Source organism: Herpailurus yagouaroundi, unplaced genomic scaffold (assembly GCF_014898765.1).
Source record: "Herpailurus yagouaroundi ecotype Mexico unplaced genomic scaffold, PumYag 67383, whole genome shotgun sequence".
Classification (NCBI taxonomy): domain Eukaryota; kingdom Metazoa; phylum Chordata; class Mammalia; order Carnivora; family Felidae; genus Herpailurus; species Herpailurus yagouaroundi.
In genome coordinates, this window is record NW_024420199.1 from 781,018 (window position 1) to 806,845 (window position 25,828).

General features: G+C 39.2%; 1 protein-coding gene across 3 annotated transcripts; it reads right to left on the reverse strand.

The window, feature by feature from the left end:
* Nucleotides 1-329: 329 nt before the first annotated feature.
* CSTF2 (cleavage stimulation factor subunit 2) lies at nt 330-25,807 on the reverse strand. Of its 3 annotated transcripts, XM_040467254.1 has the most exons (16): nt 25,679-25,736; nt 24,750-24,828; nt 24,062-24,231; nt 23,195-23,331; nt 22,601-22,720; nt 22,354-22,491; nt 20,569-20,692; nt 16,408-16,470; nt 14,055-14,114; nt 13,787-13,873; nt 13,264-13,405; nt 12,061-12,236; nt 11,203-11,495; nt 7,717-7,827; nt 5,381-5,506; nt 330-3,074 (listed from the first exon to the last, which is right to left on the reverse strand). In XM_040467254.1, exons 1-15 carry the CDS (start codon nt 25,734-25,736, stop codon nt 5,384-5,386), a joined length of 1,881 nt encoding a protein of 626 aa, XP_040323188.1. In that variant the 3' UTR covers nt 330-3,074; nt 5,381-5,383. The 3 variants fall into 3 exon arrangements, with proteins under 3 accessions (XP_040323188.1, XP_040323189.1, XP_040323190.1); XM_040467255.1 differs by lacking the exons at nt 330-3,074; nt 13,787-13,873 and having other exon boundaries at nt 5,384-5,506; nt 25,679-25,807; XM_040467256.1 differs by lacking the exons at nt 330-3,074; nt 13,787-13,873; nt 14,055-14,114 and having other exon boundaries at nt 5,384-5,506; nt 25,679-25,807.
* Nucleotides 25,808-25,828: the final 21 nt, after the last annotated feature.

Consider the following 25,828-nt stretch of genomic DNA (forward strand, 5'->3'; position numbering starts at 1 on the left):
AATAACTTGGTCTGGTCAGGTAGGAGCAGCCACGTAAGGACAGTAACATGCATGTTAAACTCTCCCCAGCATTCATTTTTTTTATTGGATTCAACTTTGATGTCACTGATCTTCATGAGGTCACAATAATTGCAAAGCCCATCCTTCCTTGGGAAAATAACTGTGAATCCTTCTGGAATGCCATGACTGCAACAAGGCCTGATAGCAGAGGTGTTTAACAGTTACACAACTTTACCCCAGTTGATATGCTTTACTCTGTTATTCTCTCCCAGGCTTTTGGTATTATTTTTCCCACCCTCTCACCTTCAAAGAAGATTTCTAAAATAGGGTTATTTTTTAAATAAAAAATTTATTGAATAATGACAAAACATAATAAGCATAAATAATAAAGCAATGAACATAAAATCACCAAGAACCCCATCCCTATATAACACTATGTACATTCTTACTGTTATTTTAAACACGTTCTTATCCAGTGTGACTAGCAATTTATGCTTTGTTTTTGCTTGTCGTGAAATGATTTTCCTCTTAATGAATCTTTCATTACTTTATCTCTTAATGAATGACTCACTTTAGGCTCTCCATTGGGGAAAGAAAATCTTGTAACTATGCTAATTGTAACTGAAATTATATTTTAATTTAAAGCTATATTGTCATTAGCTTGCATTGTTCTGTTGGAAATAACTGCAAAAACTTGAACTCCATTTTAGGGTGACTTAACTGGGGCTCTTTATTGCCATTTTTATGAAGGGGGGTGGTTTAGCAACATTTAGTTTAAAAAAAAAGATAATTTAGAAGTTTGATACCATGTTTTGGCTCTTCCCTATTTATTAAGGAATCATTCACCTAATGACATAAGCAAAATGTCTTTTCTCCTATCAGAATGCTTATTTCTGCCATCCACCCAGCTCTGGGATGTTAGTAGTCACAGTGAATTAGTAGAAGCAAAGACTGGGGCCCTTATAAGAGGTCCACACTTCATTACCCCAAAAGACAATTCAACTCAGATTTGTAAGAATGTTCCTACTAAATCAGCATTATAGCACCTATTTCTCTACCATTAAGTGTCCAAAAATGAATAAACGGTCATTTCTAAGTACCCAGATTTTATGACTTAAAGGATAAGATCCATTTTCAGTAGTCTGAACAAAATAAAGGCTATCATGGGCTCATGATAGCTAATTGTGTTTCATTTATTAGACATCAGGAAAAACTAGTAATGGGTATTTCCATAGGAATTGAGTGGGATACCCCTACTATTGACTTCCTGGATTTCAGCTATCTAAATTAAACTTAGTAATGATTTAGGAAAATGCACAATGGAACCTTGGTGATGTGGTTCCTCTTAGACAACTGCTGACCATATGATAATTTGATCTTCATTGACTTTGATTTGGAATCTTAGTGTTCCTTGAAACTTATGAGTCCCTAATGAGAAAGGTTTCACTCTTGATTTCAATGTCTAAATATATTGACTCTTCAAGATATGATTGCTGCTAAAATCAACACAATAAGGCCTAGAATATTCATGGAAGTAGGCAGAAAAGGTAATGATAATAATCCTATGTATAATCAACATCCAAGCCCAAATTGGGGATGAGCAGGATACCTAGAAATCTCTTTAGCTGTTTTGAGCAAGTTTTTCTTCCTAAGTTGTAATATGAAATATTTTATTCAGCAAACTTTTGTTGTAGTAAATGTTTACACATCAGAGTAGAAAATCCCTCAATTTCAGTGTCTCTCATAAAGTTGATTATCATTGCATTCTTTTGCTTGACGTGTAAGCAATATGCTATTACATTCTCTAAGCCTATGGCAGGCTTTTAATTCACTTAACCATAATCCTAACCCAGGGGGTAGGATTCTGAGAATATAAATAGGCTCAAAGAGTAGTTCCAGTGGAACTTTACTAATTATTAAGGCATCTCTTAACCTCTTGAGGTTGGCCTGATGGAGAGAAATCATGTTCCTCCTTAATGCCACTATGAGAGAGAGAATGCTAGGCTGGAAGAGCCATAGGTTAGAACTAGTGGCACTATTTATGGTCACGTCCATCTGCAAGGAAGCAGGCAGGGGCAGGCCTAATAGGCAATCTGACTACTTATGCTCTACATTTGGTCCTCTTAAAATAAATGAGAAGAATGTAAAAGTTTTCAGGGTTTTCTATGTTTTAATTTCCCAGAATAAATTTGGTTATAGAGGAAGACTGTAGGTTAGTGATTATCTAGAAGGTAGAATGAATGTATTTTGTTCATTTGATTTCTATTTAGTTTTTATTTCATCTCAAACATGTGAAAAATTAGTGGCTTTTTTAACTTTCAAGGTTGACTACTGAGACTGAAGAGTTTTAGGACAGGTAAATGTCAACAGTCTCTTGTGTTGCTGACACACTTGAACCAGTGCCAATACAACATTTTGTCTTAATTCTGAACTATGCATGTGAACAAACCTGCTACTGATAAACAAAAGTACATTCTGATAATTGGATTTTTCTACACTAAATACACTGCTCTGCTAGGCTTTTTGCTTTGTTGTCCTTCTTGCCATTTTACAGCTCTAAGCATGGGCTATTTTCTCCCAGTAAACTCAGAAGTTCTAGCAAGTTCTCAAAGGGCAAATTGCATTATTTCTGCTGGAAGCAAACAAAGCAAAAACTAAGTTCTAGAAAACACTGCTTCTGAGAAATTCTCAAATATCATCAAGAAGAATAAGTGGTTAACTTAAAGGAAAAACAGAGCTATGGCAATATAACATTAAAGTACAATACTGCGGTAAGGGTTGAAAACACATCTAAGGTTTCACCCTTGGTGTACACCTTTTTAAAAGCAAAAAGGTCATGTGTATCAATCTGCAGTATACTAAAATTGTGTTCAAAGTTTATTTCAAGTCACAGAAAATATACAAACTAAGACAACAGAATGAACTGATTTTGTTCTGAGAGAAGGTGATGGGAATCCTCCACCTGGCACCAATTTGAGTCATTCAAGGGTTAGGATGCAGAAGTCATCTTTTTGCAACATTTCAACAAAGTTATGGAATTATTTCCAGATTTGTTGCCAGGTATTTTTGAAAACCTGTAAGAAAAAGTTGGGAGAAAGCCATTAGAAATGGAGAAAAAGTTCTCTTCCCCAAACATCAGGAAAAAAAAATTTAAAGTAAGGGAGGGAGGCTATGCAAAAAGGCAAATCACCAGGGACAGATTCCTAAGGTGTCTACCTCCAGGATCCCCAAAGTAATCACCTGACAGCAGGGTTTCTCAACCTCGCAATATTGACATTTGGAGACAGGTTAGTCTTTGTTATGGGGTGGGGGGAGATCCTGTGGTTATAGGATGTTCAGAAGCATCTCTGGTCTCTACCCACTGAATGCCAGTAGTACACTATCCCCTAAAGTTCTGACAACCAAGAACGTCTCCAGACATTTCCAAATTTCCTGTATGGAGCAAAACTGCCTCTGGATGAGAACCACTGATCACACACAAATAATATGTCTAAAAAATAGTGAAAACTGAGTAAGGTCTATACTCAACAGAAATGTACCAATGTCAATTTCTTGGTTTTGTACTACAAACCAAAAAGGCACTGCACAACAGCTTCTCAAGATGTTATACTTGGGGGAAGTTTAAGGATGGGTACACGAGGCTCTTTGTACTATTCTTCCAACCTTCTGTGAATTTATATTAATTATTTCAAAATAGAAACAAACAAAAACCCTTGCCCTGTGGTTTGTGTGCACGGCTTGGGAATAGCTTATGAGCAAGAATACATAATGAAAGAACTTTCAGAAATATTTCTACCTCTATTATCCAAAAAGAGTAATTTCTCCATGTTGTGGGGCATGCCTTCTCTGACATAAATAAATTAGAAAAAGTAAAAGACAGGAATAGTTTTTAATCTATTACTCTAAATATAATAGCCTATTCTTTTACTAAAAAAATGCCTCAGGTATCTGGACTAAAAAGTTAAAGTCTAGCTAGCCATCCATCTAGGACAGCTTCTCATTACACTTTAGTCATTTAAAGTCTAAATACAGGGGTGCCTGGGTGGCTCAGTTGGTTAAAGCGTCCGACTTCGGCTCAGGTCATGATCTCATGGTTTGTGAGTTCGAGCCCCACGTCGGGCTCTGTGCTGACAGCTCAGGGCCTGGAGACTGCTTCAGATTCTGTGTCTCCCTCTCTCTCTCTGCCTTTCCCCTGCTCACACTCTATCTCTCAAAACTAAATATTAAAAAAAAAATTTAAAGTCTAAATACGGATATGACGCATGTTTCTGGTTTGGATGTTTTAATGACATTACAAATATGGATTAAAACACAACATATTTAGTAAGGACTGCTAAATGGTGTAAATGAATTCGCTATTATAATTTTTTTAACATTTATTTGTTTTTGAGACAGACAGAGCATGAGCGGGGGAGGGGCAGAGAGAGAGAAGGAGACACAGAATCTGAAGCAGGCTGTAGGCTCTGAGCAAGCTGTCAGCACACAGCCTGACGCGGGGCTTGAACCCACAAACTGTGAAATCATGACCTGAGCCCAAGTCAGATGCTCAACCGACTGATCCACCCAGGCGCCCCTCACTATTATAATATGTGGATGGGAATTATAATACAGATGGGGTAGAAAGTAGAAATTCACGATGTGATATTCCAGCCAATATTGGGACAATGTGAATTTTAAACTGTTTTTAGAAAATAATTATTTACAAAATACAAGGTGTTGGGGAAAAAGGTTTTTAAAAGAAACTCAAATACATAGAATCAGGTTAGGTCACGTGATTATGATCCCTTTTACATGACTGATAAGCAAGAAAAATAAAGGGCAGAGGTGTACCGCAGCCTCTAAAATGTAAAGGGACCGATGGTGATGGTGCTCTATCAGTTTAACCTCAACACAGTCAATATTAAATAAATACTGGAAACTAAAATATTTATACATCTTATTGAAATGCTTTGCATTTTCTCCATTTTGATGGAGAATATGTGGAATAAAATAACACAACTGATTCTGGAAGGATACCCACCAAACTATATTTAGAGGTTGCTCGGGGAATGAGATTGAGGAAGCAGAGCTTCCTACCCTGACCTTTCTACATTTCTGTGTTTAACTTTGTAAAAATGATCACATGTTACTTCTGCCATTAGGAAAGAAAGGTTAAAAAAAAGCTTACAACCAACTCAACAACTGAACAAATACCCTGCTGCCTTCTGCTATCTTCATAGGAGCTGATCTAATCTAATGAAGGGTGAAGAGTGTAGCCAAGAGGACTGCAGGCCTTGGACAGTCTTGAGATCAGGAGAGTGTTGTTGGTTAAGGTTGAAAGCATCTAATACCCCAAATGCACAGGGAGCTTGTCCAACTTAGGCAGGTTAAGTTGGCTCACCTTTCAAGGTGCTCCAGTGGATTTCTGTATTTGTTCCTTTAAGATCAGGATACTTTGCCTCTGCTCAGGAGGCAGCATGGCGATCTGGTCTGCAGTCAGTTGAAGAACCTGCATGATCAAAGCAGCCTGTGAAGAGGAAAAAAAAAAAAGGGAGTGAGTTTTCATGATGGCAGCCAAAAAACAACACCAGCTTCTGTCTAAAAAGGAAGGATATTTCACGCCTAGAATACTGTACACAAAAAACACCCAAACCAAGTTAAAAACCCAGCTGGTGAGAAAGGGCACAATGAAAAGCTCAAGTACAATAATACCTAAGATTAGAAGACTCGAATCAGACACCTGCATGAACCCAAAGTTCTTGCAGACTAACACGTTATCTGTGAACTTGGGAAGTCTTTAGTTTTTGATCCCATTTTGAAAGTCTCTCTTTTTTACAAGTTTTAGTCTTTCCATCAGACATGAGCTCCCCACAATGGTCAAATATAGAAACAGAAAGACATACTCATGGGGGATTTGCTATTGTTTTTAGGTGGGGAAAAAAGAGACTTGGATTTTCAGGTCAAGCTGGCCTACAAAAAAAAAACCAAAAACAGTTATGGCAGATGAGTCTGATATGTAAGATAAGCTGCCATTTGAGTCTGAAATGTAAGATAAGCCGCCATTTATATACATCCACTAAAGAATTTTAAGACCAGGCCCATAGGGGCACCTGGGTGGCTCAGTCAGATGGGCGTCTGACTTTGGCTCAGGTCATGATCCTGCAGTTTGTGGGTTTGAGCCCTGTGTGGGGCTCTGTGCTGACAGCTCAGCCTGAAGCATGCTTCGGATTCTGTGTCTTCTGCTCTCTTTGTCCCTCCCTGCTCATGCTCTCTCTCAGGAATAAAACATTAAAAAAGAAAAGATATTTAAGACCAGGCTGATAAATTTTCAGATAGCAAGATCATAAAAAAGTTATAGGAGTAAACCATTGCTTCCAAAGGAACTCCAGAGACCCAGGACATTCACATAGTAATTGAAAAGCAGAATCCTGGGGTGCCTGGGTGGCTTAGTCAGTTGAGTGTCCAACTTCGGCTCAGGTAATGATCTCACAGTTTGTGGGTTCGAGCCCTGTGTCAGCTGTGCTGACAGCTCAGAGCCTGGAGCCTGCTTTGGATTCTGTGTTTCCCTCTTTCTCTGCCCTTCCCCTATTCATGCTCGCTTGCTCTCAAAACTAAATAAACATTAAAAAAAAATTATGGGAATGCAAACTGGTGCAGCCACTCTGGTAAACAGTATGAAGGTTCCTCAAAAAATTAAAAATAGAACTACCCTACAACCCAGCAATTGCACTACTAGTTATATATCCAAGGGATGGATACAGGTATGCTGTTTCAAAGGGGCACATGCACCCCTATGTTTATAGCAGCACTATGAACAATAGCCAAAGTATGGAAAAAGCCCAAATGTCCATCGATGGATGAATGGATAAAGATGTGGTATATATACACAATGGAGTATTACTTGGCAATCAAAAAGAATGAAATCTTGCCATTTGCAACTACGTGGATGGAACTAGAGGGTAGTATGCTAAGCGAAATTAGTCAGAGAAAGACAAATATATGACTTCACTCATTTGAGGACTTTAAGATGCAAAATAGATGAACATTAGGGAAGGGAAGCAAAAATAATATGAAAAACAGGGAAGGGGACAAAACATAAGAGACTGTTAAATATGGAGAATAAACAAGGATTAAGGAACCTACTCCTGAAACCATTGTTGCACTATATGCTAACTAACTTGGATGTATATTAAAAAAAAAAAATTTAGGGGCGCCTGGGTGGCTCAGTTGGTTAAGTGTCCAACTTCGGCCCAGGTCATGATCTCGCAGTTCTTCAGTTCATTTTTTTTTTTTTTTTTTAATTTTTTTTCAACGTTTTATTTATTTTTGGGACAGAGAGAGACAGAGCATGAACGGGGAGGGGCAGAGAGAGAGGGAGACACAGAATCGGAAACAGGCTCCAGGCTCTGAGCCATCAGCCCAGAGCCCGACGCGGGGCTCGAACTCACAGACCGCGAGATCGTGACCTGGCTGAAGTCGGACGCTTAACCGACTGCGCCACCCAGGCGCCCCAACGCAGTTCTTCAGTTCAAGCCCTGCATTGGTCTCTGTGCTGACAGCTCAGAGCCTGCAGCCTGCTTCGGATTCTGTGTCTCCCTCTCTCTCTGTCCCTCCCCCGCTTGTTCTCTCTTGCTCTCCCTCTCTCTCTCCCAAAAATAAATAAAAATTAAAAAAGAAAAAAGAAAGAAGAAAAGCAGAATCCAAGAGAAGTGTGCCACTGGAGGCAGTGTTGCTTACCTTCTCATGGTCCTGTGGGGTGACCTGGTTCTGGCCAGGACTAAAGCCCCCAGGCTGACCTCCACCCTGAATGTTTGCTCCTTGCATGCCTGCTCCCTGCATAACTGGGACCTATATGCATAAAGAGAGATGAGGAGAGATGTTTCAGAACTTCTCATATAGGTATTCAGGATCCAATAATAATGTGAAAAACATGAACTGATTATGGATATGAGTAAAAAAACAAAAAAAGCAAATTAATGATTCTGAAGATCATTTCCTACTGTTAGCAATGGCAGAAGGCAGAGTTTAGCCAGAGATCGACTAGCAACTTAGACACATTTGCTTACAATAGCTCCAGCATCATCAACAAATATAACACTGAACAATCAGATACCATCAAATCAAGCAAAATCCAGCTGCATAAACACAGAGAAAACTGAGAGCATCCTAGAAACTAGTGCTCAGTGGAAACAGAAATGAAAGCCAGCAGATTCTAGAAATAATTTATGCTGGTCCACTGGGGAAGCTACATTCACAGGGATACCGCCTACCTCTAGTTCAATCAGACATAGGCAGTTTGTTCCAAAGGGCCCTATCCCACAAGCAAGGCAGAGACGATCATAATGGCAGAGGCAGAAAGGAGATGGGAAGGCCTCTGGGGAAAAGACTGTTATTAGCCCAACATTTGCTTTTTATAACTTTCCAGAGAGAATATGCAGCAGATACTTTCTGCTAAATTACAGACCAAGAAATATCACTGACCCAAGTTAAAAGAACAAAATGCAGTTATATCACTTATTTAAGATCTTCGGTGACTTCAATCTTTGGGAAGACTACCATACCCCAAGGAAAAGGCCTCAGAGCACCTAGAGTCACTGTTTAAGTTCCCTCTGCTATTATGTTCACACTCAGGCATTCACCCAGAGTTGAGGTACTCTTATTAAACACAAATTGTTAACTTGTTACCTGCTTCCCCAGAAAATTAGAAGCATCAAAACTCAAAAAGAAATGTGATAAACCGTTAGGAGCAGATACCAGGACAGCAATGTGAAGAGCCAGGTGACAAACTGACAGTGGAGGAGACCAGAAACCAAACAGGAGGTAACTGTGTTTTCTGTTACAGCATATACAGTAATGGGTACATGTAATGATGACCTTGAGTAATCAAAAAATGGTGAAAATTGTTTTTCCTATCTTGTTTAAGAAGGGAAGGAAGCATAATACACTTCATTATCACTTTCTGTTCTTCTTGAAAAACATTTTTTCAAATGCTTATTTATTTTTCGAGAGAGATTGACAGAGTGTGAGCAGGGGAGGGGCAGAGAGAGAGAGGCACAGAATCTGAAGCAGGCTTGAGGCTCGAGGCTCTGAGCCATCAGCACAGAGCCCGACACGGGGCTCGAACCCACGAACCGTGAGATCATGACCTGAGCCGAAGTCAGACGCTCAACCAACTGAGCCACCCAGGCACCCCTATCACTTTCTGTTATCAATACTGAATCCAGAGACCGGTCTGAACTTTAATGTTGTGCTACAGATCTGAAATATCTGTGAGGATAACATTTTTTACATTTTAGTTAATACTAATTTGAACTATTATAACATGACCTAACCATTCAATAATGGCCATTTCAAGTTTCCAGGAGTGCCTATTCGAGGCAGACAAGTCACAACATAGGTGACTACACAACCAGGTTTGCCTAAGATAGTCCTAGTTTATGCTTTTGCCCTAGGCACAAGGACAGTGAAAGAAAGGAAAAATATATACATTTTTTTTAATAATGCATATTTTCTAACAGTCTTCTTTGTTAGAAAGATATAACAGAAGTTGAACAAAAGCAATTATCTGTAGGAGATGGGGGTCACAAGGGAGATGGATACAGTGGACAAAGCAAGGTTCTCACTGTATATCTTTTATGTATGAATGAACATACTACTTTAAACAATTTAAAAAAAAGGTTTGAAGATAAAATTTATTTTCACCTCAGATCTAATAGGCTTTATACAATCTACTAATTAAAATTATATAAACCTAACACTACAGAGTAATGAGTTCAAGTGCTAGCAGAGATGAAAGAGCAAGACTTTCTCCAGAAACAGTCTTCCAACCATTATTTTCAATGAAAATATTGACAGAATTATACAATCACATCATGCAATTATTTGTTGTCAGTTTTCCAGCTAGGATGCAAGCTCCAGGGGCGCAGGAACTTTGTTTTGTTCACACTGCTATATCCCCAGTACCTAAAGCTGTCTCTGCTACACAGGAGGTGCTCAATAAATATTTGTTGAATGACTGAATAAATGCATAAAAACCATTTTTGTTATGAGGCTACTGACCATAGAGGGCAGAATAAACAACAAGGCCCACACACACACATTTTTTAAAAAGCATAACTTGAAAGAAAAAAAACAGAGAATGGTTTTATTTCACACATACCAGAAAACGACATACTCGTATTTCCTATTAAAGAGGGGGAGGCAGACATACATACATGTATGTCTACACACATACATAACATGCAGATAACAGGACAGAATGGTACAGTGGAAAAAAATAGTGGGTTCTATTCCTTACTCTGTTACTTTTTAGTTGTGTGAATTTGGACAAGTAACCTGAATTCTTGGATCTCAATTTCCAATTCTATAAAACAAGAGAAATGGATGGCTGACATGTTCAATTCCAGCTGACTCTCTCCCCCTACCTCTCTCTCTCTCTCTCTCTCTCTCTCACACACACACACACACACACACACGAGAGCAAGACACATAAACATATGGAAGAGGGAAGAGAGCCAGAAGTACATAGAGGAAGGAGGAAGACAAATGGAGAAAGGAAGATGGAGGGGCTAGAGGGAGATGAAGGTGCTAGCACCTAAAAACTCAGGGAAGCCACATGTATATCACCATCTCCCCACAACCAATTTTGTTGAAAAGGGAGGAGATGACAACACATAGACAATCATAGATCACCACATACACAGAGCTGGAAATAGCCAAACAAGAAGAGATAAGAATTCAGTTCCACAGGTTTTAAGGTAAGCATTAGTAAATTGCCTTTGATACTCCACTGTTCACTTAGGCTGTTTGACGAAAGTAAATTAAAATAGGTTTCTGCAAAACTAAGATTACCTGAATTGATTACCTATAGCTGTTCATATGCTCTAATGCAGTTCTTATGGTTGTACATTAGAATCATTTGGAGGAGGTTTTTCAAATTATCCATGCCTAGATTCTAGTGAGACACACTCTGTCTCCTAAATTTGCAGGGACTCTGGTCTGAATGGAAGAGCTCCTTAAATTGTGGGACAAGGTTGCCACAATCCTGGTGCCTAGCAAATAACCACCTTAAGGGACACAGAAACTAAAAGAAGGGAGATTCTAATCTTCCCATTTTAACAAACTGAGAAATAGCCTAAATCAGAAAGCAGTACCAGGCTTAATTATCAATTCCTGAATAGATTAAGATTTCACATAGAAGTAAGAAGTGAGTGTTGCACATACCTGTCTGGATCCCTGGGGGCCAACTGCCCCCATGTTAATTGGACTGGGACCTTGGATTCCACTAGGTATAGGACCTCTAGGACCAGGGACTGGGCCCCTTGTATCCATACTTCTGGCTTCTATCCCTCTGACTTCCATTGCACGGGCCTCCATCGCACGGGCCTCCATAGCACGGGCCTCCATCGCTCGGGCTTCCATAGCACGGGCCTCCAATCCTCTGGCATCTAATCCTCTAGCCTCCATGGCTCGTGCCTCCATTCCTCGTGTATCTATGCCTCGGGGATCTCTTCCGCCTATAAAGAAAGTTGTAAGAAAACCACCGTGTAGCTACTTATCCTTACTGCAAAAAAACCCAACAATCAAAGAAGAAATCTATTCCTCTGGTCACATCTCCCCCACAACTATAGCTGACCCTTGAACAGTGTGAGGACTGAAGCACTCCCCTAAAACTTAACTACTAATAGCCTACTGTTGACTGGAAGCCTTACCAAAAACATAAACTGTTGATTGACACATATTTTGTATATTATGTGTATTATGTTCTGCATTCTTGCAATAAAGTAAGCTAGAGAAAAGAAAATGTTATTAATTAAATCTTAAGGAAACTAGCACTGTACTATATTTACCAAAAAAAAAAAAAAATCATGTATAAGCGGACCTGTGCAGTTCAAACGTGTTGTTCAAGTGCACATGATACTACATTCTCCTTCCCAATTTCGCAGATTTGCAGATAAACCTTAAAAATGTTTTTCAACCCCATTGCCCTACCTTCTTTATACCAGCTTAGGGCCTAAGATAGCTGGGTTTATTATCAGCCCGCAACTACCAGTCAGCCTTGTGATGTGGTCTCCCCCTTACCTCTGCCATCCAACGGTGGACCCCTCTGATCTAGCATGGGTCCTCTTGGCTCCGCCATTAGAGGTCTGGGCTCAGCTAATGGCCCTCCCCTCATTTCATGTGGGGGTGGGCCACGGCTGTCATGACCAGGGACATGGTGCATGGGTGGACCCTGATGAGGTGGTCCCAGATAACCTCTAGAGATGGAGGAAAATGTTATATTTTAAAACAGAACAAAACAACAACCAAAACTATTAACCAGAAGATCAGTAAGTAAAAAGTCAAAGAACTGATGCAAACATCAGTCTCCGAATTCTAAGAGAATTAACACCAAACAGGTCAAAAAAAGTGCTAATGAGATGTAAATCCACGCATTCTAGAATTTCACATTTGGTCAGGGTGCTCATAATTGAGGAGGTAAGATATCCACTGTACAGAATGAGTATGTAGTATAGTGCTTAAAAACATGGGTTACTGTATGGGTTCAAATCCAGGCTTTATCACACATTAGTTGTGTGATCTTGGGCACATTTACTTAACCTCTCTATAGCTTCGCTTCTTCCTCTGTAAAATATGACTGGTATATTAGTATCAATCTCACAGGGTGGTTGTGTAGATTTAATGAGATGATCTAAGTAAAGTACTCACAGCAGAGTCAGAGGCATAATCCCCATTAGCATCAATCATTGTTCTTATTATCATTACTGCTATTATTAATATCATTACTACCATTATGCAAAAGAAGTTTTTCCTGTTCAGGTACATATGCCAGAATTTCTCATTTGTAAAGATGGAGTAGCCATGGTTCATTCAAAATGACATACTCAACTATATGGTTCTGTCCAAGGAGAAGTGCTTAGTCTTGGACAGTGGCTATGAATACTTATCTATCTTCTGAGGTAGACAAATAGGTACCACTGGTACAGAAAGACTGTTCTCAAACCAAGGGAAAATTCTGATTCCTCCAGTCTTTTCCTTCTTTTTAAAACTTTTTTAATGTTTATTTATTTTTGAGAGAGAGAGAGAGCTCAAGTGTGGGAGGGGCCTAGAGAGAGGGAGACACAGAATCCAAAGCAGGCTCCAGGCTCTGAGCTGTCAGCACAGAGCCAGACGAGGGGCTCGAACTTATGAGCCATGAAATCATTACCTGAGCTGAAGTCGGACACTTAACCGACTGAGCCACCCAGATGCCCCATCCAATCTTTTCCTTCTGTTAGTGCTTACCTAGGCTCTACCTCTCCAGTTACAGAAAGTAAAGTGCCTCCACGTGGATCATTTGGAGCATCTCCTAGTAGACCTCGAGGAGTTGGGACGTTGGCAGGCAAGGGACCACGCTGCATAGCTGCTCTGGGGTCCTGCATTGGTACTGACAGGAAAACAAACAGGGAGTTACTGTTGTGAAGGACACATAAGGAAAACAAGAAATGACTCTATATAACCACTGACAACATAATTCAGACACCTGAGAGTGGGTGAAACCTCACCACAGCAGACTCCTCTTGCAGCTCAAGAACAGAAGCAGGGTGTAGGCAGAATCTGTGCCATGTCAGAGGTATGGATGGAATTATATAAAGAGAAAAGTGGGGAGCAACCTGCCAAGGACTAGCACTGCAACCTGAAGAAATTTATGCTCCTGGTTCTCCTTATAATCAATCTTAGTTCAAGGACCAGAGTCACAAAAGAGAGGTAGGGTCTTGGCATTATGTGAACACTGCCATGGCTCTGCAAGAACCTGCTGTCTCCTTACAGACTGCTATTCCATCCAAGCCTCCTGACACCAGTAGGGAGGGAGTACAGCCTCGGACAGATGCCCATATCATCCATGTTCTCTGCCCTGTGTGAAGAGGTCAATCTTAGGCTTGTGGCCCCAACAGGAAAAAAATTTAAAAACAAAAACCCAAAACACTACCCTTTTGGGTTCCGAACGTGAGGATGACTGCCAAGCAGCCCTTGTCCTCTCAACGTCCCACCCTGAACACCACAAACAAAAGGAAACCCGCAGATACAATGGGTACCTTGAACTCGCTCAATTGATGCAGGCCCGGCGGGTCCCACGGGCGAGTGCTGTAGGGTTCCTAGGTGAGCAGTAAGTTCAAAAGGAGAAAGAGCAGACACTTGAAACAGCTTGCGCATGTGCGCACACACAGAGAAACATACACATACAGACGCTGGAGATTTATACACGTAAGTTACAAAGCCAAGGAGCCTGCCCCAGGCTACAAAATGTTCCTGAACTCCTCTTGCAGCTTCTTTGGGATCTGAAATTGTTCCGCTGTGATGAGATTACCTCCTAAGTTGAAACCTGTCAGCCAATGATTTTACTCAGCCACTTCCGATTTTTGCCTCTGCTACTACAAGTCCACCTAAATCTCCTTATATCACTACAAAAAAAAGGAAACAAAACAAAAAAAAAGGATGGTTCTGAACCCCTACTTAGGCAAAGAACATAAACATATGTTCATAAGCAAAACATGAAAGAGACTGTACTGAACCTAGAAGGCAAGATTTATTCTGAAGAGGCCCATAACACAAGTTGGACAGTACTATATTTACCATATTTTTAAGCACAAAAAATTCCATGGGAAATGCAGTGAGTGAGCTTTAGACAAAGAAAGATAGTATCGCCCCTCAAGAAATACTCTGCCACTGCAAGTCTCTAGTAATAATGAAACATGACAACAGCAAACAAAGACTAATGAGATGACAAGGGTGCTAATACTACACAAAGGTGGCGGAAGGCAAGAAGTATCTTTTTAAACATGTCACTGTCTCCTTTTACCATTACAAATGCGTATAAGAAGCATGGATTCCAGGAAAAGAAAAACTGGGTACAAACGGAAAGATTCTTGCTTCCTCTGCTAAGTACTGAAGACAAACTATAAAAGAAAACTCATCTCACTTTATCTCTTCAAGAAGACACACCTATCTACCTTCAAAATCCAAGTCATTTCCCTTTGCTAACTTTTGACCAGAAAGGTGAAGACAATTATAGCAGGAAAGAAGATGTCTTGTGGAAGTATGCATTAAACACCTAAAGCAAGACTGATTGATGGCTTGGGAAGAAGAATATGACTGCAACCCCAATTTCTCCCTAATGCAAAAATATTCTGGGATACACATACGATCTGCTGATAGTGGCCGAGAGGGAGGGGCACAAAGCACGAAAGCACAGGCTGCTTTAGATGAGACATTTGGTCAAGAGCTTGGTCCCACTGTCAATTATCTGACAAGATTATTAGTTCTGTCACTTCAACAACCAACCCTAGTGGACAAACTATAGACAAGAAGTAAAGTACTTAGGCCTCTATGTTAATATTTTGCTTTTAAAAAATGAGTTTCTCTTACAGGTCATATGCTAGGAAGTAACTTAAACTTCTCTGTGCCGTCCAAAGCAGTTCTTTCTCATCAAATGACAAAATGAGTAAGAACAAAAAGCACTGAAGGCACTCTTCAGATAGAGTATAGATTTTTTCAGAGACTTCAGAGTCTTGCTCTGCCACTTACTGGCTGGAAGAGATGAGTGGCCCGAGTCCTGTCCACATTACTCAGACAGCAGTATTTACTTACTTACTACCATGCCCCTTAAATAGGTAACTTTAAAACTCTGAGCCTCCACCTCTTTACCTGAAAACTGAGGTGCTGCCACCTAACTCACACAGTTGTCTGTGAAAATTAAGGTGCCTTGCCCACAGTATGCACTCAGTTTTATCATTCATTCCTTCTGTTTTCTCACTGTCTCCTCCTAATGTTTTCAACCAAACTACTATATTTTCTTTTTCTTCTCTGCTGTGGTGTCTAGTGTTACTGCCACAGTACAACATGCTCTTCTTATCAAGTAAGCTTTAGACCTCTGACCTCCTCCCAGTTTTCTCTGCAGTTTAAATTTAGGCTTCTTCATGCCCAGTCACATGTTACATGCTTATTATTAAAATTCCTTACTCAGTCAACAGATAGCCACAGAGTGACAGAGAATATGTCAGTAGAATCATTAGACTATTAGGAAAAGGTGATATAACTTAAATAGAAACAAAGGATCCACTTGATTTATCATCAATTCTTATACAGCTGGGCTCTGGGTCACTAGATGGAAAATCTAGACTGGTGCTGTATATTCTGCAATGATGGAAATATTCTGTATCTGCACTATCCAGTATAGTATCCACTAGCAACATGTGGCCATTGAGTACTTGGAATGTGGCTAGTGTGAATGAGGAACTGAATTTTAAGTTTTACCTAATTTCAATTCAATTTTAATCAACTTAACATTCAAATAGCCACATATTATTAGTGGATGCCATAGTAAGATAGTGCAGATGTAGAATATTTCCAAGTCCAATCCACATTAATCAGATATTAATATTTATTTACCTTGTCCCCGCTCAATGGATACTGGTCCACTTCCTGGCATTCCAACCTGGGCTTGCATTCCTCCTAGAAGATAAAGGGAAGCAAAGAAAAACACAAATTATGACAGTGGAGAAAAAATTAGGACAGTGGTTGAGTTAACAAATGTTCTCTTTTGGCCTCAGAGGCAGAAAACTACTCAGGAACATCATAACTATCCTGAAACAATGCAGGTATACAGAAGATAGAGTTTGTTAGTAAACTCTAGGCTTCAGTGACAGAAGAGCGAGTTAAATGACAATACTTAATCTCACTGGTTACCAAAACCGTGGCAGAAGTTCTGTTACATAGGAGAAAAACGGCACTTATCCAGATAACTCCTCTCATAGGAGGCAATACTGTTCCCAGGGTATTTTGTAAATGTGTGGGTTTTAGTTGTGAAAAGATTTAGAGGGCATGGCTGGCATTTAATGAAAAGCCAACAGGGATACTAGATGCCCTGCAATGTCTGAGACAGTCCTCCAGAATCCAGAATCATCTTGTCTTGCAAAACTCTCAAATGCCTTGGTGAACATTAACACAAATGAAAACCTGCTTATGGTCATCTGAATTTAGAACCTAAGTCTGTTGTATTTGTAAACAAAAAGTTCTTTTCCCTACTTATGTATGTACACAGATGTACTGAATTTTCCAGAAATACAATTACTGAGTTAATTATGGGTACTGCATTTTTTGTTTTGTTAAGAATTTTACCTAGAGTTTTCACCACTTGAGAAAAATCACATCACTAACATCAATAGTCTCTTTGGTATTTGTGTTGCCAAAACAACATACCTGTATTTGTCTACATTTGTAGCTTTTACTTCATGGTATAGGTGCAAGCATCTGACTGCTACCTTTTGGTTTCTTGTGTAGTCATGCCTGAACACTTGTGTATTAAAAATATTTTTTATTATAGGTTAATTTATTTTTGTTTCTCCTTTATATTGTAGTTAGGACATTATTTTCTTGGAAATCATGTTAAGTAGGTTATAAGTGTGCATTTCATTTCAGGATAGTAAAAAGTCACTGCAAAGTATCTGTTATGAAAAGAGGCCACAGGGTCTAACAGGATTGAGAACCACTTAGTTCTACCCTGACCAGTTGGGATATGAGGATTGCTACACAAAGAATAATTATGCATCACAAGTCCTTATCTTGCCCTTTCCATATAGCAGTAATTCTTTTTTCCTTAAAGCAACAATACATTCTGTGAGCGGGGAGAAAAGACAAGCTTTACTGTTTGCAGTTCATTAATACTTAACTAAAATATCAAAAATACATAATATTCTCTTACTCCATTTAACATGCCAGGCACCAAAGAGCCATTAATTAAGAACCTGAACCTGGGATAGCCCTATCTCTACTGGAACAAAGTAACTGTGATTTTGAACAAGTGATTTAATACAATTAGCATATGCCCAGGCCTCCTCACCTGCAAAGTGAATGAGTTGGTCTAAACCAGTGGTTCTCAGAATGTGGTCCCCAGACCAGAAGTGTCAGTATCACCAAGGAATTATTAGAACTGCAAATTCCAGGGCCCTAACTCAGACTTGCTGAATTAGAAAGTCTCAGGGTGGGAAGCAGCATCTGAGTTTTAATAAGCTAATTAGGTAATTCTAATGTACATTAAAGTTTGAGAACAGGTCTAAATGATTTCAAAGGTCTCTTCTAATCACAACATTCTAGGATTTATTCAGACCACTCAGTAAAACAATACAAAGATTTAGGATCTAAGAAAAGCAGTGGCAGAAGGACTTCTGGGCATAACTTCTCATATTATACACTATCACATGATGACACTTTTAGTTGTATGGGCTAGGTTCCCAGAAGTGGAATTGGTGGGTCAAAGTGTACATGAATTTTAAATGTGAGACTAGTTTCTTAAAAGGCTGAAAAACTTCACATTTCCTCTACCAATTAATTTATGATACCACTTTCCCCACCAATAGTGTCGTCTATCTTTGAAATCTTGTTATTTAATTTCCAATCCTATGACTATAAATGGATTTGTTTTTGTTACCATTTGGATTTGCTCTTCTTTGAAGTGCCTACTCATTTTCTTTGCCTACTTTTCTACTAGGTTGTTCCCTCTTCTCACCAATTGTCAAAGAGCTTTGTAGAGGTTATTTTAAAAGTCCTAGTGATGTTTTAAAAACTTCAGGAGTATAAGTGCTACAAACTCACAAAACATACCATCGAAAATATTATTTTCTTAATTTTTTAAAACCAGCACTTAGAGCTCTTTTATTCTTTAATAACACAGGCATTTAAAGATACTCATTTTAAGTACTGCCTTCACTATTTCCCACACTTTTTTGTATAAAGTATACTATTTTTGTTGTCTTTTGGATAATTTATAAATTTCCTTTTTATGTTCTCTTTAATTCAAGGATACCTAATGTATGTTCCTTAATTTCCCAAGTAAAGGTTATTTTTCAGTCACCTTTTAATTATTTCTAATTTTATTGGCTTATTTTTTTAAAAAATTGTTTATTAATTTTTGAGCAAGTAAGCAAGAGAAAGAGACAGAGTGCCAGTGGGGAAGGAGGAGAGAGAGAGGGAGACACAGAATCTGAAGCAGGCTCCAGGCTCTGAGCTGTCAGCACAGAGCCCGACGTGGGGCCCGAACTGGTGAACTGTGAGATCATGACCCGAGCTGAAGTTGGACACTTAACCAACTAAGCCACCCAGGCGCCCCTAATTTTATTGGCTTATAATAAGAGAATGTGGCCTGTAAAATCTCTACTTTTTAAACTTTTAATTTTGTGGCCAACTACATAGTCACTTTTTTTTTTTTTTACTGTTCCATGGTCATTTGGGGGGAAAAGTATATTCTTTAGTCAAATCTCAATAATAAATTGTGCTTATTGGTTCTGCTACTTTATTCCTCAATGTCTTCACTTATTTTTGGTCCATTAGTACAAAGGTACTCAAAGTGTGGTCCACAGACAATGCTGATCCACACACTATGTTAACAATTCATGACAATGTCAAATGTAGAAATGGAAGACACAGAAACTTTTACAGCAAATTGACACTGTTGTGACATCCAAGTGCACTTGTCTCCCTGAACAGGGTATAGTCCACTTTGGGTGTTTTTCAACTTACATTATGAGCTGCATATATCATGGGTTGCATACTTGTCATGTGTAGTAGGACCACATCACAATTTGTAATATTTTTAAGTTAGGTACCCATAACTCAAAAATGTATAAAATACAGAATTCATTTTTTTCACTGAAAGAGATTTTAACTGCATAGATAAATGGAAATCATGAGTTTGCTGAAATTTCTTTTAAAATCCCTTCCTCTATTCCTTGTCAACTTAGCTCTGTAGACCAGGTTCTCTACAATACAGAACAATTTAGATTCAATTATCCTCTAGTAGTAATGCTGTAGTCAATCTAACCTAGATTAGACAAATTAACAAGAAGCAATTTCGTTGCATAAAAAACTTTAATATTGATACACGTCATGTGTTCATACAGGAATTTCATATAGGGAATCACTATTTCACTCATAACTTTTTTAGTTATGAGTGTTGAATGAGAAAGAACTACAAGCATAATAGCAACACTCTTAATTTCTATATACACACTTTCAATGAAAAGATACAGCTTCAAAATGTTTTTTCTTTTTGTAGTTTTGTCTGATTACATTTAATAAAGTGCAATTTTATACTTGTTAAATATAATAATAACAAGTATTTTATGTGCCATTTAACCCAAATCTCTGGCTTTCAGTGGGAAAGTTGAGTCCCTTCACATTTAGTAGAATTAACCTCTATACAAGATTTTATTCCTTCCTCCTTACTCTATGTTTATCATTACTTACTTTACAATGTTGTTTCCTGTACCTTCTATTTGTTAGCTTGGTCTAGTTCACATTCATTCCATTTGGAAGTTTGGAAGTTTTACTGGATTTTCCCATTTTGTAGTCCTTTTCCTTGTTCTCTTAATCAGACATAGAAGATCTATATATAAGATATCAACTATTTCCTCCACCTAGGATATATTTCTTAGCTGCATATTAATTTTATATCAAGATCTCTTTACCACGTAATAATGTGGCTACAACATACCAATTGCTACAACAAAAGTTTAGCAAAATACCAAAATGGTGAAGACTCTAAATGAAACATACCTCCAGGAGCTAAGGAACCAGGGCCAGGTCCTGTTACAGTTGCTGGTATTTGCCCTGGTGCTGGAACTCCAGCCTGCATAGAAGCTTGCATCAGAGGAGGTGCACCGTTGACATGCATTCCACCCTGATCAAAATTAAAAACAGAGTATGTACATGCCTCTGGACACACACATGATGAGCCTGGTTATATAGAACACAATTAAGATGGACCACATTCTAAAAGCAGAGACCGGGGTGTCTGGGTGGCTCAGTCAGTTAAGCTTCTGACTCTTGATTTGATTTCAACTTAGGTCATGATCTCATGATTGGTGAGCTCAAGCTCCACCTCAGGCTCCACGCTGACAGTGCAGAGCCTGCTTGGGATAGTCTCTCTCTCTCCCCCTCCCCCACTCACATGCATACACTCTCTCTCCAAATAAATAAATAAACTTTATTAAAAAAATAAAAGTAGAGACTGACAAGTCTGATATGTGTTGTGAGGCCACATGTAGCACCCATGGTTGACTTCAAGTTGTTTATCTCCCCCAATGTGATAGGTAAAAAATGATAGATTATTGTAATTTCTGTTCACATTTGTCTTATTTTGAGGTTGAACATTTTTGTTACGAAAAAGTCCAGATATATAAATTATATACAAAATAAAATAAACATACAGTTTAGAAAATAAATAATATATATGTTTGAAATCTGCTGTATGGTATTTCCCAACTGCATAGTATATCCTTTTTTTTTTAAGCTTATTTATTTATCTTGAGAGAGTGTGAGCAGGGGAGGGGGGGGGAGAGAGAGAGAGAGAGAGCGAGAGGGAAAGAGAGAATCTCAAGCACAGTGAGCATGGAGAGAGATAATCCCAATCCACACTGAGCAGGGAGCCCACTGCAGGACTCAATCCCATGACCTCATATGAGATCATTACCTGAGCCAAAATCAAGAGTCGGAGGCTTAACTGACTGAGCCACCCAGGTGCCTCCCTATATCTCCTTCTTAAGACAACCACTTAAGAATTTTTACAGATGTTTTGAAATCATATATAAATCATTACAAACTAAACATACATACTAAACACATTTCAGCATATTTTTGGGATATATGCAAACACATATATCCCATATTTTTAGAAGGCTTCTACATCCACTTATTTTCACTTTTAGAATGTTTGGGTTATCTGTGTTGATAGCATTGTATCCTAGTTCATCTTACCTGCTTATATGGAATTATGTTTTCGAAAGTCATTCATGGGGACACAGTGGATAAATATACATTTTTCCCATTCTCCCCCTGATGTACATTTAGGATGTTTCAATTTTTCACTATTATATTGTGACCCAGGCGTCCCTATTTCTTTTTCTTTATACAGAAAATTTTCAGCTTTCCAATGTATTTATTTCTTATGGCTTCAAAGTTTTGTGTCATGGTTGGAAAGCAAGCTTTACACTTTCACTGGTAAGGAGATAATAAGAGTGCCAACCTGATACAATTGCTAGAAGTACTAAATGAGACCTATGCAGAATAACAAACTGTCAACCACAGTACCATGCATGCACGTAAACAAAAGATTAGCTTCTATAAAAGGGCACACAGAAAGGACCTTTTTGTTTTACAAACTTGGCACTGAATCTATATTCATTCAGAGGCCATATACCCTGCAAACTGAAAATTGCTATCATGTCTGGAAATTGAAATTATCATCTTCAACTCCTGACTATTCTTCTTTCAATATATCTTCCTAAAATGAAAATGGCATTCTAAAACAGGTAAAAGTAATATTAAGAGGTAAAGCCCTACCAAAGACTGGGCCTGAGGGGCCTGAGGATTCTGCTGGCTCATTGACACAGAGGATCCTGAGCCAGGGCCGGCACTGTGGACTGGCTGAGGGTTGCCTGCAATCAGTGTTGGGATATTTGTCTGACGATGCAGAATTTTCTAAAAAACAAAAAGACAAATCTATGAGCTGTTTAACAAAGCAATCAAGTAGTTCCTACCCCACTCAAAGTTTATTGTGGCATTTCCATAAAAAACAAGCAGCACTCACCAGGGCAATCTCTGGATCCACAATTCTCATCACTACCTGTGCTTGTAGCAAAGCATAAGCCAGTTGAGGGTTCTGAAGCAACATGTTCCGTGCTTCCTGAGGACTATTCTGGACACAGAGCTGAGAAGATAAACAGATTCATCATCAGGTTCAATACTTATTGCTTAGAAATTAATAGTGATTTAGAGCCATTCTCATCTGAGAAATGTAATATTCAAGAAGCTTTTTAAGCTATCATTGGTTTTTGCATAGCACATAAAATTTTGGTCATGACAGGCAAGAGAAGAAAGAGGCATTTCAAATACCATAATACCACCATTTAGGAAAAAAGTCACATTTGAATATCTGCATCTGATATCTATGGGCCACAAAAAGCCAGACTGTATAGTTGTGTTCGTGTACAAAAATGGAAAGCTCCTTGCACAAAATGTAAAATATGCTATGGACATATGGCATATCAAAGGTGCAAGAAATGGTGATTAACAGGCACACCTTATATTTGAGCTCAGGGAGTCATTTCCATTAACTTTATCAATTAACTCCTTGAAAATTTGCTGTGATTTGATTTGTTCTTAACCTAATGCCTCCTCCCACCTTCATTTGTTTCATCAGCTCAAACATCTGCTCTGGTGGAAGACTGGCAACTGCTTTGCTAATGGACTCAGGGGCATCCTCAGGACTGATGGTCTCTCCATAAGGTGACTCAATGACAGGGGCACCAGTGCCAAGGCCTGATCAGGAAGAAAGTACAAAAAGTTAAGGAGGCAAAATTAAGAGCTAAATCATTTCAAGTATCTACTTTCCAGGGCTACTTCCCTTCCAGGACCCGTTGATAACTGTAAATTCTCTGGAACTGAGAAATAAGTGATTTGCAAGTCTCTTATTTCTGTAGAGGAAAGTGACAGAGTGTATTTTCTGCTCTCAGAGGAAAGCTGGGACTAAGATCACGTAGGTGGACAATGTTAACCTAAATTAGGGATGGGACATATCAATTTCTTTTGACAACTCATTTCAGAAGCAAAACAATAGATAAAGATGCTAATTTTCAGAAGCAAAATAGATAAAGATACCAATTTCAAAATGTAATTCCTCATCTGTTACTTCATGAAAAAAGCCGAGAGAATGCCTTAGTAATCCCACTAATTACAGATCTGACAAACAGTTACAGCAGTGGCAAACTAATGACCCAGTTATTAGTGCAACTAATGGCTTAGTGAGCCGGAATTCATCTTTAACTAGAAATCAACTCCTTGGCAACTAGAGGGAGTTCTAAAGTCAACTGTACTTTGTTTCTCAAAGAAATACACTCACTTAATACAGGTGCCTCAGGCGCCTTAAGTGGGTCAAGTAAAAAAGCTACATGGCTAACCATTTCACTAGATGCTAAAACATGTCATAAATGGAAAATCTTCAATATGTCTTTACTAACTCATGTTGCATACAAATAAGGTTTATACTCACTCTTCAGCTCTTCTTTGTTCTTTTCACTGGCAGCATTGTCCACTCGAAGTGCTCTTCCACTGAATTCACGCCCATTCAGGTTTCGCATGGCACTAAGTGCCGTCTCCTGGTCTTGGTATTCACAGAAGCCATAACCCTTTGGCTTTCCTGTCTCCCTATCATATACCAACCTGGAAGAGCAGAACCAAGTATCAGACACAAATGTTACACACATATAGGTTTCCTGCTAACATTGCCATGTTCTAATTTGGTCCACTGTAAGACAAGTAACTTTATCACTCTAACTGCCCCACTGAAATATTTTTTTTTAATGCTTATTTTTGAGAGAGTGTGCGGGGCAGGGGCAGAGAGAGAGGGAGACAGAGGATCCAAAGCGGACTCTGTGCTGACAGCAGACAGCCTGATGTGGGGCTTGAACTGAAACCGTGAAATCATTACCTGAGCCGAAGTCACACTTAACTGACTGAGCCACCCAGATGCCCCTCACTGAAATATTTTTTAAATGAAAAAAAAGTATCTTTTAGTAAAAATAAAATGTGGATTGTATGGTATATGAATCATACCTGAATAAAACTGTTACAAAAAAACAGAAGAATGTGAAAAGTCACCAGTAAAAACCTTGCCATTATTGCTAATGGCCAAATTTGTGATTTTAAAGAAGACCCCAAGTAGTCAAAGGGGATCTCACCTGAAACTAACAACGGGTCCAACCTCAGAAAAGATGTCCTTTAACTGCTCTTCAGTAGCCTCATATGGAATGTTCCCCACTACGAAGAAAATAGACAACATATGAAAACTTTTGAGTTTGTAACCCATTTCTCTGGTGAGAAAGTAAACCAGTATCTACTTCTATCATTGAAAATATAACTACCTCAAAATTGTGTTCCTACAACCCCAGTTCCATGGTACTTCAGATAAGATTTCAATTTTGTCTGCTGACTTTAATTACAAAACAAATAAACCACTAAGGGTAAATATAAAAGGTATAGGCACTCCTTAGTAGCAGTTCGTAGACTTATCTGACAAGTGTTATGATTTTCCTTAACTTTGGTGAAAAACTCTGGCATTGGTATTTACCTGAAAATCTGCTAATCTTATCAATAAGAACTAAAAATACCAATGTATTTGGTATTTTAAAAATTCATTCACAATTCACCCTAAGAAGCCAGGTGGCCGCTACAGGTATCTAACTAGACAATGTTACGGTAAAAAGCAGAGGAAAGTCCTTATGGAGGGCGGCAAGTGGACACAAGGATCTATACACTCAGCATATAATCTGTATTCTGAGAAAGGGGGTGAGAAGTAGTAGGGACAGTTGCCATGCGCCCTCAATTGCAGGCAATGATTGAAGCTCGTGAAAAGACAAACGCATCGAAGCTGAACGCTAGTTTAACTTTCTCAGCCACATCTTAAAAAGGCTGTGAGACCTCAGGGGAAAGGGGCATCACTTTGCCTGCGAGTCCACCAGGTTGGCCGCCCCACAGGATAGACAGGTAGAGCTGCAAGCCCAACCCATAACCAGCTCCTGTGGCAATTCATGAGGTACACGGGTAATTCCTCGTAGCCCCTGTCTCTTTCTGCGCCTCCCTGAAGCTTGGCTCCACGAATTCCTCTCACCGAACACCGAGCGCAGAGAACGATCCACCGCAGGGTCTCTCACAGTCAAACCCGCCATCGCTCTCTTCCGGCCGCTTCCGGTGCGCCAGAGCACACTTCCGTACGGCGCGTGAGATCTGCGCTAAACACGCGTCTGTAAGGCGCGTAAGC